The sequence below is a fragment of the Danio rerio genome, chromosome 17 (assembly GCF_049306965.1).
Source record: "Danio rerio strain Tuebingen ecotype United States chromosome 17, GRCz12tu, whole genome shotgun sequence".
Lineage (NCBI taxonomy): Eukaryota > Metazoa > Chordata > Actinopteri > Cypriniformes > Danionidae > Danio > Danio rerio.
The window spans coordinates 18,218,400-18,238,232 of record NC_133192.1 but is presented as its reverse complement, the minus strand read 5'-3'; the positions used below and the strand labels follow the sequence as shown (position 1 = coordinate 18,238,232).

Here is a 19,833-nt window from a genome sequence, read left to right as displayed (position 1 = left end):
TTTATAAAGTACTGTATCACTAAACATCATGAGATTCAGGTTTATTGATATTTTATTCCCCTTAATTTGCATTTTATGAATCACTTAGGATCACAGTTTCAGCTTAAACTCTTCTGTACTGTTCTTCTGAATACACTTGATGACCAATAGTTTGATGGCCTGAGAATGTCAATGAAATTAACAAATGTTAGTGAACGATCCCTTTAAAATGAAATATATCAAAGGCAATGTGAGATCTACAAAGCCCCAACCCCTCCTGTAATCTAATGGACTCCTATAGCAGAAATCAGCACACATTTCATGATAAGAAATCAGTAGTCTTTTTGAGATGGAGCCGGGTGGCTCGACTGCAACGCGAGAAGACAATTATCTCTCAAAACAAAAAGGGCGAGATTGCATTTTTGACAAAAGAAGCCACCTTTTATCAGAAAAAAAGATTCAAGATGGTGTTCGTATGTGCGAAACAGATACTTGTGTGTCCTATGAGCCAAATACAATTACTCGTATCAAAAACAAAATCTGTTGCCCTTATAAATCTCTCAAGAGGGGGGAAGAGATAAGCTTTCAATATGAGCTGTCTTTCTAATCCCACGATTAAATGAAACCACCAAGGATGCTGGAGTAAATGCTCCCACTGTCATTGTCTCCTCAGATACTCAGCGAGTCACATTTCTTATTTGGGGATGTGTTTGGAGCGAGATAATGTGCAGGAAGACTCTTTCGATTGAGACACAAGCCAAGTGTAAGAAGAGTGTTCAGGGAGAGGACAGAAAAAGCCTGAGAGTGAGAATTAGAGGCCGAGGCAACGACTCAAGTGTTTTCTGTTTTAAAATGTCTCCTTGTCAAAGTTAAAAGTGTGTAAACGGAGTCACATTTTTAGCTCTTCATTCACAGCAACTTAAGGTGTTCATGCAGTAAACCACAGACTTCATATTTTTCATTTTGAAATGATGTCTGAAACCCATTCTGCCGTCTTTCGCATATTTTTGTGTTTAAATTTAATTTCGGACACAAAACTTTTTTACTTCCACAATGTAAAGGTGAATTTCTAAACATTACAGATATTCACTATGCTAGAAGAAATCAGGTTAATTTTGGATTTCTTTACTGCTGTGGAACAACAACGGCAACGACCAAAAACATTGTTGTGGGTAATGCATTACAAGTAACGTGAGATGCCTAATAATATTGCTTTTCTAAGTAACGAGTAAAGTAACACGTTACTTTAAAAAAAAAAAAAAAGTAACATTTGACTTACTTTTTTGAAAAATGTAGCGCGAGTAACTTTTTAGTTTGATTAATCAGCTTTTAAAAAATAAACTGCTGGTATAAAATTAAAGTAGTCCCAATAAACGCACACAGTCATTGAGAATGTGTTTATTATTTTGAGCACATCGAAGAAAAGGAAAAGAGGATTTTCTCAATGGACAGTGATTTAACTCAAGACAAATAGTACAAAATTAAATAATTGTTAAATCTAGGGGTATAAATAAATTCAAGGTAAACGTAGGTGTAGTTTATACAGTGCATTGTTAATTGCAGGGCTCCTATATTAAAAAAATAAAAGTTTGAAAGAGATCAAGCCTCAGCCAGTTAATAAAAAATAACTCAACAGTAACATAACGCATTACTTACAATAAAAAGTAACTTAGTAATGCCACTGCAAATATTATAATGCACTACTTTCAAAAGTAACTTTCCCCAACACTGAAAAAAACTATGATGTTACAGTGGTAAAATTTTAACAAGATTGCTATTTTTCACCTGCAGTCCCTGGACAGGTAAAAATTAAAACAACAAGAAATAATTCATTAAAAAGTCAGTTTAAAACATACAGGCATAATGGCATATACGGTTGAAGCCATAATTATTAGGCCCCTGAATTATTAGACCCCCTGTTTATTTTTTCCTCAATTGCTGTTTAACAGAGAGAAGATTTTTTCAACACATTTCTAAACACAATAGTTTTAATAACTAATTACTAATAACTGATTTATTTTATCTTTGCCATGATGACAGTAAATAATATTTTACTAGATATTTTTCTAGACACTTCTATACAGCTTAAAGTGACATTTAAAGGTTTAACTAGGTTAATTAGGTTAACTAGGCAGGTTAGGGTAATTAGGCAAGTTATTGGATAACGATGGTTTGTTCTGCAGATAGTCAAAAAAATTTTGCTTAAAGGGGCTAATAATTTTGACCTTAAAATAGTGTTAAAAAAATTAATAACTGCTTTTATTCTTGCCTAAATAAAACAAATAAGACTTTCTCCAGAAGACAAAATATTATCAGACATACTGCTAATAATATTGACTTCAAATTTTTGACTTTGACTTTTTGACGTGGAGTTTTTTATTATTATATTTTGTTTTACGATGGAGCAAAACAATTGTGAATAATTTTCAGAACAAAGCAAATATTATTTAATAATACTATCAAAATTTAAGAGACTATGTTTTTTTTCAAGGTTACAGTGATGGTACAACCGAGTATATCGTATGATTTTACTATTAATTAAAGAATCCTAAACAACATATTCAACATGCGTGAGTTTTCCACAAAGATTATATATATTTTTAAAAAGTATCTGCTCATTTGTATATACAGTGATGTGGTATGGTGGAACAGTGAAACAGCCGAGAGAAGACTAAACGTCACGCCAGCAAGTCAAAGGGAACACAGTGAGAGAGAGAAATGGAGTTTACTTTAATTTTCTCAATCACAGTGAAATAGGGGCTTCTACTGTAACTTCAGTGTCAGTGAATGACTGTCCAGCAAACACACGCAATAAATTGTACAGTTTATGCGTTTTTAATTACTCACGGTCTCCTCCCTCACCATAGCATTCTACAGCAACTTAGAGCATATGAGATAAATGACGTCAGTACATAATAACCGATTACGATCTATTACTGAACCGATACTGAATTGGCCACATCTGCATACAAATATTTCTAATCGGGAGGTAACGTACGATTCCGATCGAGTTTGAAACCGTGTGATTGTGCCCTATTTCCGATCACGTGATCAGTTGTGGGCATCCCTAGTTAAAGGGACCATCAAAATGAAGTGATACTGTATTGTTTTCATGTGGGCAATTAAATAAAGCTAACAAACTGGGAATATTGAATTATTATTGAATCATTGAAATGTGATGAATAAATTTAATGGAAATACATGGTCCTTACACATGCAATGGTAATACAATGTCCAAAAATAGTTATGAATAATTGAAACAATTATGGCGGTATCATAGTGCTGTTCTCAAAGCGTACCAGCGCCTAAAACTTGTCTTGAGGGTTTTTCTGCCTTCTCTCAACAATTTTTCCCAAAAAGACACAAAATAGCAATCATTTTTCACTGTGTACTACAACACAATAGTGTTTATGAGGTGATTTTTTTTCTTCTGTTGGCTCAAATAATACTTGGCAAGGCCGATGGTTTCATGCAATAAGCTATATTTGTTTTCAGCAAGACGGCAATGGTGTCTCATAGTAATTTATCATTCGGCAGTGAGAACAACTGCACACAACATCAGTGGATTACAAAAGGAGAATGTTCACAATCACACGCTTGTTCTCATGAATTATTTTGAGTCGTCGTTATTAGCAGCCTTTCCCATAGAGAGGGAGATCCACTTATCATGTCTAATTATACAAAAATATAACCATTTCTATGAAATATCTCATGCCGTTTAAATGCGGCAGCAATTTTCAATTGGCGTGCTCTCGCGGTTGCGCACGCAGAGCCATTAAGGGTTCCTTTAATTTGGAATTAAAGGGAATTAAAATGCACAGATATGGCACATTCTTGTATGTGTTTGTGAAAGTTAATCACAGTAGGAGGAAAAACTCCCCCGCAGCGTGTGATCTTGTGCCATGTTAACACCTCCTAGTGCCGTTTCATTTTCAAAGAGTCTTTCATGTTGCCAGGAGTGAGAAAAGGTGTCGTGGCCTCTGTACCGCTGGATCAAAGCTGCACAAATCCACAAATGTCTGTGAGGCAGGCAGTCCTCAATCCCTAACTCTTTCTGTCCCCTGAAAATGTTACAACATAGCTTGCAAAATATTTGACTTTTTCATGTTTTTAATTTAAAGGCATTTTAGTTTGTGTAGTGCTTGAAAAAGCATGGAAAGGAGAGAAGAAAAAGGAATTGGAGAACATATTGTAGAGTGAACTTAAATTCTGTCACAGCAAGCGGCAGTTCAACTCAACTGAACTCAACTTAACTCTTTACAGCTGCTGATCACACAAGTGATGCTTTGAATTGTGCAAAGAAATATTGCTTTGGGTGTTTTTTCGAGTTTATCTTTAACATTGCTTAATTGTTTGTTTTAATTTGTTTTAAATTTATGAATTAAATATTATACATTGTGCTGTGTAGTGATGCGGTGGGTAACGCTTTCACCTCACAGCAAAAAGGTTGTTGGTTCTGGGTCAGTTGGCATTTCTGTGTGGAGATTGCATATTTTCCTAAGCTTTTGTTTTGTTTGTTGTTTTGTTATTTTTTCAGATATTACAGTTATTAAATTAATAAAAAGTTGTATAAGTTCTTGATAACAATATACATATTTATAGATTTAACCATAAAAACACATTGAGATCGAGATCTCATTTACAAGGGTGACCTGGTCAAGAGGCCATAATAGTTTTAATGACTCGTTTCTAATAACTGATTTATTTTATCTTTTACATGATGACAGTAAATAATATTTGACTAAATATTTTTTAAGATACTTCTATACAGCTTAAAGTGACAATTAAAGGCTTAACTATATAGGTTAACTAGGCAGGTTAGAGTAATTAGGCAAGTTATTGTATGATGATGGTTTGTTCTGAAGGCTATCGAAAAAAAAATATAGCTTAAAGTGGATAATAATTTTGACCTAAAAATGTTTTTTTTTATTTTTTTTATTGCTTTTATTCTAGCCGAAATAAAACAAACAAGACTTTCTCCAGAAGAAAAACATATTAGACGTACTGTGAAAACAGCAGTTAAAGAGTAAAAAATTGTTAAACATTGTTTGGGAAATATTTAAAATAATAATAAAAATTTAATTAAATAATAACGGGGCTTATAATTCTGACTTCTGTACATTGTGAAATGAACTGTTGTTGTTGTTGTTTGTTATCAAAGATAGAGCGAAATGATTTAATTGGGATGAGCTCAGACATTTTTGTTCAGACTGAAGAGTATTCCAGGATGAGGGGGCGGCATGACTAAAGTCTCACTTTCCTATTTCAGTTCGAACACGGGGAACAGACAAATGATAAGACTCACTTGAACGTAAGGCGTACTGGCTTTTTGACCTAGGATGAAGGGAACATAGGTATAAAGGCGCCAGACCAGGAAGAGCCTTGTAGACTAGAGTCATTCAGTAGGTGTACCTTCTTACATTCAGAGAAAGCCGCTCTGGCATACATATCACAATGGTAAAAATGCTTAATTTCCATTTAACGTAGTTTATGTACATATTTTACTTCTTTGGATTCATCTTTAATATATTTGAATAATTATTTATAATTTTGGTCAACAATAATAATGGTTTATATATTTTTTACAGCTTTAGAAAATTGTAATTTTCCGTTTTTTAGTGTGTTTTTATTTAAAATTTATATTTAATTTATTAGTCTTGTTTTTAGTCAAATTTAGTAGTTAAGCTTAAGATAGTATTTCATTTCACTTTTTATTATAATTCATATTCATTCAATTTAATGATTTTTAGACCCCGTTCACTCTCCTCACTTTCAACACTTACACAAACAAGTACAGTTGAATAAATGATTAAATGATGACTACATTGTCATTTTTGAGTTAGTTTTTCTGTAAACTGCTTGTATACAAGGTGTTATTTTTAGGACCCAGAGCTGTGAGGTCTATAACAGAGCCCAAGCCCTGGATGAGCCCAGTTTTAATGAGTTTCCACTGTCAGCCCACCCTGTAGTGCCACCGCTAACACCTTCGCAGAGTTCCAGCCTCTCTTGAGGATCTATTCAGAGCACAACACATTCCTTACCAGGGTAAAACTGAATTTGGGACTTGGAAATACAATATGAAAGAAGTGTGGTGTGTAAATTTGTGAGAGGTCATGGCCTCAGTCGGCTAGACTCCCTCTTTCTGCTGATAATAAGCGTCTCGTTGATTCTACCCATCTGCTCTGCTGTTACCTACAGCACTAGTGCCTCATTCTAGCCACCGGCAACAGCTGTGTGTGGTGCTGCCATGTGGTTAAGGGTCTGTACCTGTGACACATTTACTGCTAGACAGGTCATATGGCTTTACCTGGGGTTACTGCCTTAATAATGTACTGCAAAGCTAGTAGCAAGTTGAAGCTGCATGTTCTTTCTTTTTTTTCCTACGACTGTGATGATTTGATAGCTGTTAATCGTAGGACTTTTTGAATATAAAACATAATTTCATTCAAATCTAAGGGGGGTAAAATGTTTTCTTTCTTTACAAGAGATTTCTTAGACATCAATAACCATAACAGACTTTGCAAAAAATAAGACATTTCTTCAAAATACAAATATGTTTTATAAAGAAGGTGTGGGAAAGTTTAGCTTGAATATTTTCATACATTGGTTCCAGTGGAAGGTTTTTGCAGTTATGTCACTTTGGCAATCCTAAATGTTTTTTTTTTTTTTCTTGTGTCAACTGTTCTTAAAAAAACAGCCTCAAAGGTCCCTTAAAGTGCTTTGAAATGTGCATTTTTATTCAATGTTTGACATAATGTCAACCTAAACAAGAAAAGATGGTAGGATGTGTGTGGCTCCTCCCCTTTTTATTAAACAGCCAATAGCGTTTTGCTTTATCTCCGCTCTGCCAGTGAGAGTGGTTGAAGCATCAAGTGTGTATTGTCTTGAAGGGGTAAAGGCATGTCAGATACTAGAGCACATTTGATTGGTCACAATTTTATAAGAAACTGAAGTATGAGGTAGCGTCAAAAAAAAAAAAACAAAAAAAAAAAACGTTAATCCATTTAGGTGGAAGTGACTAACTGCAAGCCTTACACTCTAAACGTAAATTTTGTCACTGTTTTGGAGCACACTCGCTTATAGAAATCCTATAAACTAACAATACTGATACAAACATCTAAAAAAATTGGACATTTAACGGTCAATTTTTCAAAACTGATATTTGCACATCACATTAAAGCATAGTAAGTAAACTTTCAATGGATCTATACTTTATTAGGATAGGATAATATTTGTCCAAATCTGGAATCTGAAGCTTTAAAAAATAGTCCAATGCTAGGAAAATTGCCTTTAAATTGGTGTAAATTTAGTTTTTAGCAATGCACATTACTAATTAAAAATTGAGTTGTGATATATTTACGGTAGGAAATGTACAATATCTTTATGAAACACAATCTTTACTTAACATTAGAATGATTTTGTCATAAAAGAAAAATCACAATTTTTGACTATTTTGGTCATTTCCAAACATACTGTATACCTGTACGACCTAAGACTGTTTTTTGTTGTTCAGGGTCATATATTCAGTATATATTCACTTATTTGCAATATGACTGTCTCTTTGTATTTAATATACTGTACCTCAATTATTTTAATTTAATTTAAGTAAATATAAAAGTATTCAAAGTGCCGAAAAGTGCTTTCAAATTTGCTTCCTTTTTTTTTTTTTTTTTGCGATGTTTGACATAATCTCAGCTAAAAAATGTAGAGAGGGTAGAACATAGAGTAGCTGTTCTCCGTTAAAAGAAAAGAAAAAAAACAGCCAAAACTTTTCGTTTTATCCTAGCTCTGCCAGTAAGAACGATTAAGCTCTCAAATGATAAAGCTAATCAAATGAAAAGTCTCTTCAATGTGGCAGAACATGCCACAATGCACAGAGTATGGGGAATATGAAAAAAAAATAGTAAACCAATTTATACGAAAGTGACAAACTGCAAGCTTTGCTTGATTATATTTGTTTTATATCTTTTAACTCAAATTGTGTCATTGTTTTTAAGCACACTAACTTATATATTGATGTATATATCAATAAAACTTACAGATTGAAACTAACATCTGTATGTGGATGCATCAGGATGTGGATGCACTGGGGCGCTGTTTTTTTACCTTTCAGTGTTTAGATTGTTAATAGATGTAACAGTGTTAATAGATTACATCAAAAAGAACACAAGAAATCTTGACAAACTATACATCTGTCTAAAGCTACAACCATCAAGCATCTATTGTAGCTAGTTGTTTTTTTTCAATGGGAAGCTTATAAAGAATGTATTTGCTAAATTTGTGTAAGTTGTACAGAACACACTTAGACATGGAGTATATACTTATCCTTGTAATAACAAAACACACACGCGGATTCATTGTTGTACATTATGGTATATTTTGAAAGGTAATAATTCTAGAACAAAATAACAGCCCATCGAATACATTTAGTCCAATGGCACTATAGTGTTGAATTAAATTTACATGAACCTTAGATTAGATGTCTCATTGATTACTATGTGTCCCTAATTCACTTTGTCATTCCAGTACCTGCCTTTCTGTCTTCTGCATAACACAAAAGAAGATGCTGCCATTTCAGAACTCATTCCCTGTTGTGAAACTTTTTGGGGGGGGTTAGTTTGGCGTTCCTCTCTCACAGGCTGCCTCCGAGCGCTTCAGATGTGTGTGACTCAAATTCCCGGGTTTGGAGGGTATTGGTTGCACTCCCTGCTGTCTGAACACAGCTCTGCCAATGATGGAGGCTCCCATCAGGCTGTCTCCCCCCCGGGTACACCCTTCCATGGAGTCCTGAAATTTGGCTCACATGACATCCTGCAGTGCGGTGCCACCCTTAGCCCTCGGAGTCATTGTAGAAGCAGCGTGACGTTTCAGCCCCCTGTTCTCTAACGACATCCAGAAAACCCCTCCAATCAGCTTCACGCGGCGGTTCTGCACGAGTCTTCCCAATAGTATTGGAATATCTCGTTGGACTTGCCATTAAAACAAACATCCCCAGACGGGAGGTTTTTGTGTCGCTTTGGGTAGCAGCTCATTCATCAAACATGATTTCTCAACTCTATAATTTCCGTGGCTTTGGAAAACAGAAGCAGCTGCTGTCTAGTTCTTGTTTGTCAACTGTGCTGTATGATTATGACTATTGATGTGGTTTTCTGTGTGAAAAATTGTAAATATTGACCGGCATCATTAGCAATCAGCAGATAAATGTGTATATAATTATAAGTATGTGAAGCATGAAAGAGAGCGCGCTGTCATATTTTGATGGATAGATGGATTGACCTCAGGCTGCTAATCTGCTGGCATTCATTACGCGTCTCTTACAGATGAACCAAATTTATTATAAATATGTTTTTGATCAACTCTGCCGACGATTGATTTAATTACGTGAGAAGATGGAGAAGACGTTCTCTTTAAATAGTGTTTCATTACTGGAGAAAAACTGAAGAAAATGAACTGCTGTGTGACTAAGAGCGCAAACAGCAGTGCTCAAATAAAACATAAATCCACATGACTAAACCATTCTAAAAGTGTTTAAACGACTTAAAATATATAAAAAAAAACATTGACAGAAAGTGTAATTGCAATTATTGATTCTTATTATTGATTCTAAAGCTGTCTTTTAAACTTCCAAGGTAACAGCGATAATGAGAGAATTCAAATGGCCAATAAGAAAATTCCTTTCAAATATGCCCGGCCCGTAGAGGAATGGCTTCAGGAGAAAGGTAACTTCCTCCTCTGCTTTATTATTTTGTTATTTTTCTTTGTTTTTTTAACCATCATCGCATTTCTCTTCAGCTAAATTGACTTATTTATACCAGGGTTAATAATTGTACATTGTGCAACAATCACATTTTTCTTTTTCTTTTGGCTTGTCTTCTCAATGCTCAATGATCTTTGTGTTGATCTTAAAGTTAGACTAAATATATACATACGTTGTTTAAAGATTCTATATTGGCCTAGTAAAACTTTTCAGAGTGTTTTAAATGCAGACATTAAACGAAATTAATTAAAACATAAATTTCTCATGACTTTCTGGCTGATAGAAAGGACAGATGAGGATTAGGGTTTTTTCAGGAGAAATTGAGGCAGCAGTTTAACAGGAAATATAATCCGAGAGGAAAATAGAGTATTTTTTTCAGACATTAATTGCATATCATCAAGAGTCGTCCTCATTATAATCACTGGAGTTACTCAAATTAGGATGTTTTTATTGTAATCATGAGGAAATGATGAATTCTGGACTCTTTTAAATATGAAATTGTTATTTATTTACTTCATTTATTCTGAATTATTATGATCTGCATCCTGCTCTAAAGCTTTGTTTCTCACAACTGCAGGATTTAATTTAGTCTATTATTTCACTGATTCTTGAGACATAAGACAAAACATGAAAAAAAATGTTTCTCCTATCTTAGGTTTGCAAATTATAACAATTATCTTTTAATATTAATCAGACGTGACTGCTAGAATGTTCGATAACACTTTATAATAACTACACACTATGAATCATTTATTAAGCATTAGAAAATAGTGAATTCACTATGATACAGATGATAGTAACCAGTTTACAACTGCAGATACTGTTCAAATGCTTTATTCTTGACTTATAAGCACACATATACCGTGCTGAAGTTAATTGTTATTTTTTATTTCTTAATGAGGTATCACATTATTTATTTATCATTATTTGAGGTTTTTTTTTCATTAAAATTTTTCAGAATGCATAAGTGAATGATTAAATAATTAACTATTCAAATTAACATTTATATATCTTATTATTCAGGCATATGCTAATAATAAACGCCTTATTAACTTATCTTCATCCAGTTTTCTGACATAATCTAAAGTGAAGACTATTTACGCTTTATAAATCCCTTATAGATGACAATTAAAGGCTCAGTTGCATTTTTAAACAGGAAAAAAAAGAAAAGAAACAACTTTATTTATTTCTGTTCATCTGACGATACACAAATAAAACAGCATCAAATGAAAAATAAATATTTGCACTCTTAACTAAAATAAAATTACTGTGCAGTTAACCATCGCTAAATAACATTGTGTTGTATCATAATACATTATATTATTATATATTATATATTATATCCAATTTCTTGTTATATTTTGATACTCCTATTATTCTGCAATGTTTAAACTTTACAGTAATTTTACTGTTTAGATAAAATTTCAAAAATGTATTGTTTTTTTGAAACTGATCCTTTAAATTGTTGTTTATTAAGGACACAAAATTGCACGAGGTTTAGTTAAAGCATTTATTAATATACAAATTAACCATTAGTATAAGCCTGAATAATAATATACATATAAATGTTGATTCGAATATTTTATTAATCAGTTACTCCCTCATTCTGAATGATCTTAAATCAAGTATTCTTAAATACAAATGAATTGTAAATAATGCAATACTTAATTTAGTCATGAAAACCAAATCAGTAACAAAGTATGAAAGTATTTTAAATGTGCCTATAAGTCAAGAATACAGCATTTGTATCTGCAGTTATAAACTGCTTACTACCATCTGCTAATGTAGAGTTAATGCTTAACAGATAATAAATTTACTATTTACTAATGCTTAGGAGATGATTTATAGTGTGTAGCCGAATGTCATCTGCACAAATACATCTTATTTTATTAAAATAACTCCAAAGAAATTATAAAAAGCATTTTAATATATTGTGGCATGCCTGAAATTGTAATATAGTACATAAATAAATTTATTTTGTTTCCATTTTGAACCTTTTTTGTCTCTTGTCCCAACAATCAGTTTATATTTACAATCAAAACCACTCTAATCCTGTTTACAGTAAGAATATCTATCATTTTGATATTTCAGAAATCCACTGTTTTGTTATTTATCAGTTTAGGTAATCTCTCCTCATCGAGACAATTACAGTAAAATGTACCGCAGCCATCATAAGCTTGTAGCTAGACTCATTCAGGGAGACATAATGGGTCTGCTTTATAGTCTGGCCCTTCAAATGTTTACGACGTGTCTCATGGTAGTATAACCCCGAGCATTTCAGGAGAAAATTAAGCTGTAGTAATCCAGCACAGCCATCTAAGTCATTGTACCTTGGTCGGGTAGCTTAAATGCCCAAAACAACCATCAATCTTGTTGCTGAACGAGATATACTTTGCTCCGTTACCGACCCATTTAACCAAGAACTGTTCTGGATCTTTCTTGCATCCTCAGGGCGGCAGCTAACGATATTCAACACCCAGGCCACGATAACAATTGGTGGTTCAGACCGCAAGAGGCCATTTCAGGGCCAGCTCTCCGGACTCTACTACAATGGCCTCAAAGTGCTCAACATGGCTGCTCAGGGCAACCCTAACATCAAAATCAATGGCAGCGTCCGACTGGTGGGAGAGGTTCCTGCCGCTGGTTCAGCCAGAACTACGGCTCTCCCTCCAGAGATGTCCACCACCTTTATCGAGACCACCACCACCATGTCTACCACCACCACCAGAAAACACCGCACCCCACCAACAATACAGGTAATGCACAACACACATGAAAAACACATGAGAGAAATGTGTGCTGAGATTAGAATTAGAAGTTGATGCCTGCGTTTGGTCATTCTCTAGCAGTGGTGACTTTAACTCCAACCCTAATGCTAATAATACACAGGGCAACTTTTTGCTGTCATAAATGGGCAACCGGGTGAGAAACAGGGTAGCTAATTAGGGCAATTTGCTATAGATACAATACTGTTGCCCATTCTTAATAGAAAAACAACTAAGCAACAAAATTACACTGCAACATTGCCCAAATATTTGCCCTGTGTATCATCAGCATACTGTAATTGAACATAAATAAAGAAGCTAATCTTGGCCTGCAGACTAACTAGAAACTTCCAAACAAGTTTGTTTGTACTGTAGCTAAATCTTTGGCTCTCTGATTCACTGGGTGATAACTTAAAAGATTCATTCCAAATAACTGATTAATTTAAAAACACAGCAAATCATTAGGTGTGTTTAACCAATTGTCAAGTGCATGCCGGTTAGTTTTTTTGTCCAACTTAAGGCAGCAAATACTGCTGAATGAATAATGTCTAAAATGTCTGCAACATTTCAAATCCACTAAATCTGCAATAAAGTACACAAAAACTGTTTGAACGTCATTACAGTAAACATAAAAAATGTCGCCAATTGATCTTTAGGTCAAACTCACTTTTGGTTTTTATGAATATATCATTAAATTGTTGACTCAAAGGATTCATACAAAAAAAAGAAAAGAAAAAAGAAAAGAAGAGCTAAATACTGCTCTGAGATGTACATGTTCTGCTCTGGTTTTATTTCAAATTATTAATCTTGACCATTGAACTGCTTTTTAAAATCAATGTCACATTTGCAATCAGGATTGCTCTAATATATTTATGTGAATGCTGTATTTACATGAATGATAGATGTGAAACTGCTTAAATATATAACATTTTGTACATTTAATAATTAAATACCCATGCAAGGTTAGATTTTCATTTCATAACATGAATTAAAAACGTATTCTAACTGCATTCTAATAGACCTTATCACCCAGTAAATGCTTCTGGACACATTTGGGTAAATTAAATTAAATTAAATTAAATTAAATTAAATTAAATTAAATTAAATTAAATTAAATTAAATTAAATTAAATTAAATTAAAATAAATTAAATTAAATTAAATTAAATTAAATTAAATTAAATGAACAAACACATAAATAAATAAACATGTTTTGTTGTTTGTTTCAAAGTGAGAGAATTACAATAAAATGACAACTTTTGTTTTTATTCATGCTTTGCTTGCTTTAATGGACTTGTTGAATCCAATATTTTTTTGTATGTTTTTTTGTGTTTATAAGATGCAAATCAATGTGTGCTCATGCTTCATTAGTTGAAAATCATACACACACACACACACACACACATATATATATATATATATATATATATATATATATATATATATATATATATATATATATATATATATATATATATATATATATATATATGTATATATATATGTTTTTTTTTTTTCATATATCTTACTTAGATTACATACATCTACTCGGCTCACATGAAACAACTGTTATATTTCCTAGTTCATCTGAAAGGCCCGCCCTTAAAAGGCTCTGATGCTAACATAATGTGCTGTGATTTGCGGATTGGCTCCACATCACCAGGAAAAGTGACACGCCTTCAAGCACACGCTTTTGCGCTGTGTAAAAAGTCAGTCACAGTAGCTGGTAGCCTTATAAGCTTGAGCCTGAATCAGACAGAAAATGACACAGAGTACACAGCTGAACCTCATGCCTGCTCTATAAAATAAAATCTAACAAATTTCTTTGACATATATTTGGAATAATCATGTTTAAGTAATATAAAACATTCACATATCTTTTGCGAATTTTGCGCACGGAAAACGGCTACATAGAGAGACATTGCAGTGCTGGTGATGATCGTGGCTGTGTTTACAGCGATTTTGACTGGTAAATATGAATTTGTAGCTAAATTGTTAGCAGTGATAAACAGCAGTTGCTTAAAAACTAGATTGTCCATCTGACAGACTTAACATAATGCCTCTTTTTTTGCATGTGTTTTGCATGTGTGCCGACATCTCCTTATCATTTCTGATTTGAGCACTACACCACAAATAATGTCTGGCCCAGATTCACATTTCGAATAAATGAGGACACAAATTTGTTGCAAAACAAAACAGAAAATATATCTCCGGAATGAATTTTCCAGAGGTTTTCTGTACAGCTACACCTTCCATTCTGCACAACGTCTTGGTGCTGCTGACAACCGCCTCCTTAATTTATTACACTCTTAGTTTGGTCCAGTGATTTCCAGAGTGCTAATTTGTCAAGCCTACCCCTATTTCTTCAGCTTTGAGTTTGCAGATGCACATTTTAACTGTGGTATTCAGACAAGAAACAATGATTGGACTGCACCCAGTTCACATATGTGGACAGGTACACACATTACAACGACAATACACTGTGTCTGTGTGGGATGTCAAATTAGAAATATGCAAAACAGAGGCTTTTGTTTCACTTAGGAGAAGTCACTCAGCCAGGTGTGTTTAAATGATTTGCCTACAATATGCAAACAACTTGCTCCAGTTGATACGAGCGTAAACAGCATTCACGGCTTCATTTTATTAAGGTCGAGAGCCTCTCTGACACATTTTTTGTTGTTGTTTTTCAGGAACCATCCAGAATTGTTTATAATTCTCCACGTCCTTTCGATAAAGATATGAAAACAGGCGCACAAAGCTTCATTCGTACACTCTTGACAAGCAAACAGAGTGCCGCCCACATAAAGTTTGACCGGGAGCCAATAAAACACTGTGGTTTGGCGAAATGCGATTAGACTGGCCATTTCATAGGCATCCTGGTACAAATTGAGCTGGTGGAAGTGATATTAAACCCATCAGTCTCCTCTGTGTCTGAGACACATTTTGGCAAGAGACATTTGTAATCGTGAAGCCCCCACAGTTGACCACATGAAGAAACTTTGCGACTGACTAATGCTAAGAGAACTGGTGCTACGAATGGCTTCCTACTCAATGCTTGATGAAGTCATTAAACTTGAATAACATATATTATCATCGCCGTGAGGGTTGTTTGTCATTTACATTGTGCTTTAACTGTAGACAGATCGATGGTTGCTCATTTCTACCTTCAGGTCACGAGATACATGGATCTCTTTTAAAGGGATAGTTCACCCAATTGAAAATGTGCTGTTAATTTACTCACCCTCAGGGATTTTTTTTTTCCAGTAAAACATGAGAGAAGATTCCAACAGTCCTTGGTGATTCATAAAAAGTCAATAGCTATCAGCGATCTGGGCGTCAAAAAATACATATGGGCAAAACTAAATTTATACACATTGTACCCAATAATACATTGACACTAACTTTCAGCAGAAACTGACTTTATTTACAGTATTATTAGCTTTATGGTCTGGAGTGCAAGCTTACTGTCACATAATAATCTTTATCAAACACTGGTAATCTGTGAAAAGTCAAGTTTTCTAATTGAGATTGTCCACAGAAGAGTAATCTTATATTTATGCCACAGAATCTGTATAATTGTTGGTGGATAGTTTAACATACTAATCATCCCTTTCTACTGTGAGCAAACAAAAATACTTAGAACGCTATGCCATAGACCAGACCTGGGCATTTTACAACCCCAAGGCCACATGTAGCCTTGATATTGTGATGCTGGTTTTTAAAATACTTTTTGTGCATTTTTTTTATTTTTTTATTCAAAACCTTTTTTTTTTTTTTTTTTATGAATGAGTTTTTATGAATGTTTATTTAATAGTTTCACAGAATGTTTTTTATTTTATTTAATTTTTTATATAAATACAAATGAACTGCATTGATCAGGCCCTCTAAAACTTCCCCAGAGTCTAATGTGGCCCATTCGAAAAATGAAATGCCCACCCCTGCCATAGACTAAGAGTGATAATGTTAAAAATACTGTTTATTTTCTTGCACAATCGTTTGTGCAAGCAATCGTTTTGGTTTATAAGACCTCAATGTATTATTAATAGATCTGATATTTAGTTTTGCCTGTATATTGTGTTTTTAGCTTGACTTTACAAAAAATGTCGTTTGAAGAGATAGTTCAGCCAAAAATGAAATCATAAATAATTTATTCTCCTTCGTGTGGTTTTAAATCTTTATAAGTATCTTTCTTTTGTTGAATATAAAAGAAGATATTTTGAAGAAAACTGGAAACCGTCAAATTAAATAGTAGGAAAAATTCAATGGATCCATTTTTCAAAATACCTTCCTTTGCGTTCAACTGCAGAAAGAAACTCAAATAGGTTTTGAACAAGTGAAGGAGGAGTAAACGATGATTTTTGGGTAAACTCTATACTCAATAAAATTACTCATTGGATGAACTCAATTTAATTGAGGACAGGATTTCCATCTAATAAATTTGTTTAGCACCAACAAAAAAAATAATAATAATTATAAAAATATCCATGTCTATTATGTGTCGTACATTTTGAAGTCTCTTAGTTTTATTTAAGGTTATCCTAAATGGACTAAAAGAGCCAATTGTAAGCATATTTCATGAGTTACATATGCAATTGATTGAGACTGACCTCAAAACTAGTTTTAGGACAGTTATTGCTCACTGAGCAAAGCAACAAACTGCATTTGTGCTAATTAAGCTGCCAATACCCGAAGCATGGGTGCTCCTGCAAAGTGGTAATCTCAAAACTCAAAGCTTTATATGAAAATCCGTTAAATCTTCAAACTAATGTAAACAGTAAATTCTAAACAGTAAAGTCTTTCTAGTAACTTTTTAAACACTTAAGATGACCTTTATTGTCAACATTTCCCTCCCTTAATTCAATCCGACGCAAAGCATGTTGGGACAACTAAACTCCTAACCAGGTAGTTGGACCAACATAATTCCTTCAGGTTGTCTCAACACAAAACGCTTAAGTAAACTAACTGGTTTATAAATTTAAGTGAACTGAACATAACAATTAAATTGGCCAAAGTAATGACAAGAATTGTGTTGTTTTAGCTCATTGTAAGCAGATTAAACAAGCAACCATAATCTTTTTTTTTTTTTTTTGTGTCATTGCATTTGAAAAAGTGCAGAAACCATGCTTTCAGCTAATAATCAGCTAATGTTCTACTGAAAAAAATATATTAACCCATTTACTGAGTGGCCTGTGAGTAAGTAAATGTTATAAAAGCAAATGTCCAATTCTTTGATCTGCTGTCTCTTTAAGAAAGAGAGCTATTCTAAACAAAATGTACTGCAGACCTGTGTTCTTCAAGAATTCTTCCACAGATGCTAGAGGGTGCTAAGAATGGCATCCCAGTGCACAGTGAACCATGGAAATGGAAATTTCCACTTATATTATGGCTGAAGTTGACCATGTCTGACTTTAGCTGGAAACCGTAGATGCTCAGCGAAGCATCAGACCACATTCAAATCTCAGCCCAAACAGGCAAAACACATGCAAACGCTGCGGTAACGAGAAAGTATGCGTCTGCCTGGAGCAGAGCCACGCTTGAGAATAGAACAATTCTCTGTGACGCACTGTGGAAAACAGCACTGCTCTGGGTCTTGTTTGGCTTATGAGGCTAATAGATGTTCGAGAAAACACAGCCATAGATTGTTATCTGATCTAATGAACCAGTCACAGTCACATATTGCGTACGGAAGGGTGAAAGACGTGTGATGGTATTAGCGTGAGTCATTTTATTGGCGTCACTTAACATGACTGAAATTAAGCTTTTGGAAATAGATAATGATACACCCACAGTTGTTTCTAACATGTTTATTTATGTATTCATTTTTTAAATCCCCATCCTACGCACATTGGCCCATCTTTAGAGTCAGGCATTCGTTTTAGTCACTGTTCCTCTGTTAAAAATGACACTGCAGTGAATAGTGCTTTGCGTTTGACTTCTTCATTTTCCCTTTGTCACGAAAAACCAAACAACATACAGTACATACAATAACTGCACTGTAAAACCCCAAACGTTAAGGTAACTCAAACCATTTGGGAAAACCTATTGCAACAAACCATTTATGTTCAAAAACTAATCCTAATGAGTACTGTGAACTTAATCCATTTGAGAAAATGAAGCAATTTAAGCACAGTAAAACCCAACAAATGAAGAGAACTCAAACCAACTGAGTACTGTAAAACCCAGTAATTTAAGGCAACTCAAACCGTTTGCAGAAACCGATTGCAACAAACCATTTGAGTTAAAAAAACGAATCTATATGAGTACTGTGAACTTACACCATTTAAGTTGAAGTAATGAGGTATTTAATGAACTCATTACCTTCAATTACCTTTCAAAACTCTTTTCAAATAAACCTTTAGTCAATTTTGAGTTAACTACACTCATTTCATTTAATAAAGTTGACTGTTGGGTTTTACAGTGTACAGAAAAGACTGTCAAAATGCTTCTTACATAAACCCCAAAAAATTGGCAATTTGATGTTGAATGATGAGCTTGAAATGCGAATTGAAGCCCTTGTTCACAGTCTTGAGGATGAATGGAGGATTGTGGGTACTTGAGTGGAATTGGCAGGAGGATTCTCATTAATTCCGATCAGTCTAGTAGGTCAACAGGCTGCTGGTCGTCTTTGGCTTTCTCGTCTTAATTTGTGCAATCGGGATCAGTAAACAAGTGGTCTGTTACAGTTTGGGAAAATAATTTAATTGTGTACTGCAATCCCTTACATGTATTGTGCTGGGACGAGAGATCTATTTTTAAGCCATTTGCATTTGCGTTGAACTGGAACAAGGTCTGGGCGCTTTATTCGGCTTAATTAAGACCAGGGCTGTAGAGACGAAGAGAAGCCTGGGCTTCGGCGCAGAACTCTTTCGAGGTTTGCTTAAGTACGCTCTGCTGTTCTTCAAAGAAATCCGTCTGGAAGAGAGGTCTTGAGAGACAGATCACAAGGAAAGGTTTTAATCATGTTTAGGAAAGGTGCAGAAACAGAAACGATATTGCTATACGTGATTTCTAGGCTTTGCCTGAGAGAAGAACAACTTGCACATGATGGTATGGTTCACTTTAACCCATTAGAAGCACCAAAACATAATGAAAAGAATTAAATTTAACATATGATAATGCTCGAAAGCAGTCTTGGCTAGGTTGTGGTCTGATTTAATGTACAAGACATTTGTAAAATTGACTTTTTTCTTTACCTTGAGGTCTATCTTTGTTTCATTAATGTATCTGAGAGTATTCGGCAGGCTAAGATGATGGTAAACCTTGCCTGTTTTTCCTCTGGGTGTCTGAATCATTGATGTAAGGTAGGTTAATTGAGCCGCACAGCTTTATATATA

The 19,833-nt window shown here is 34.1% G+C and overlaps 1 protein-coding gene across 28 annotated transcripts in view; it reads left to right on the top strand.

Moving 5' to 3' along the window:
- Nucleotides 1-19,833, top strand: part of nrxn3a (neurexin 3a) — a 546,951-nt gene that overhangs the window by 477,545 nt on the left and 49,573 nt on the right. For all 28 annotated transcript variants that reach the window (XR_002455904.3, XM_073927383.1, XM_021467203.3 and 25 more), the window contains 2 exons: nt 9,609-9,698; nt 12,188-12,492. Coding sequence is in view for 27 of the 28 variants with exons in the window: in XM_073927383.1 (XP_073783484.1) it covers nt 9,609-9,698; nt 12,188-12,492 (395 nt within the window). In the remaining variant the exon portion in view is untranslated. The remainder of the gene's footprint in view (nt 1-9,608; nt 9,699-12,187; nt 12,493-19,833) is intronic.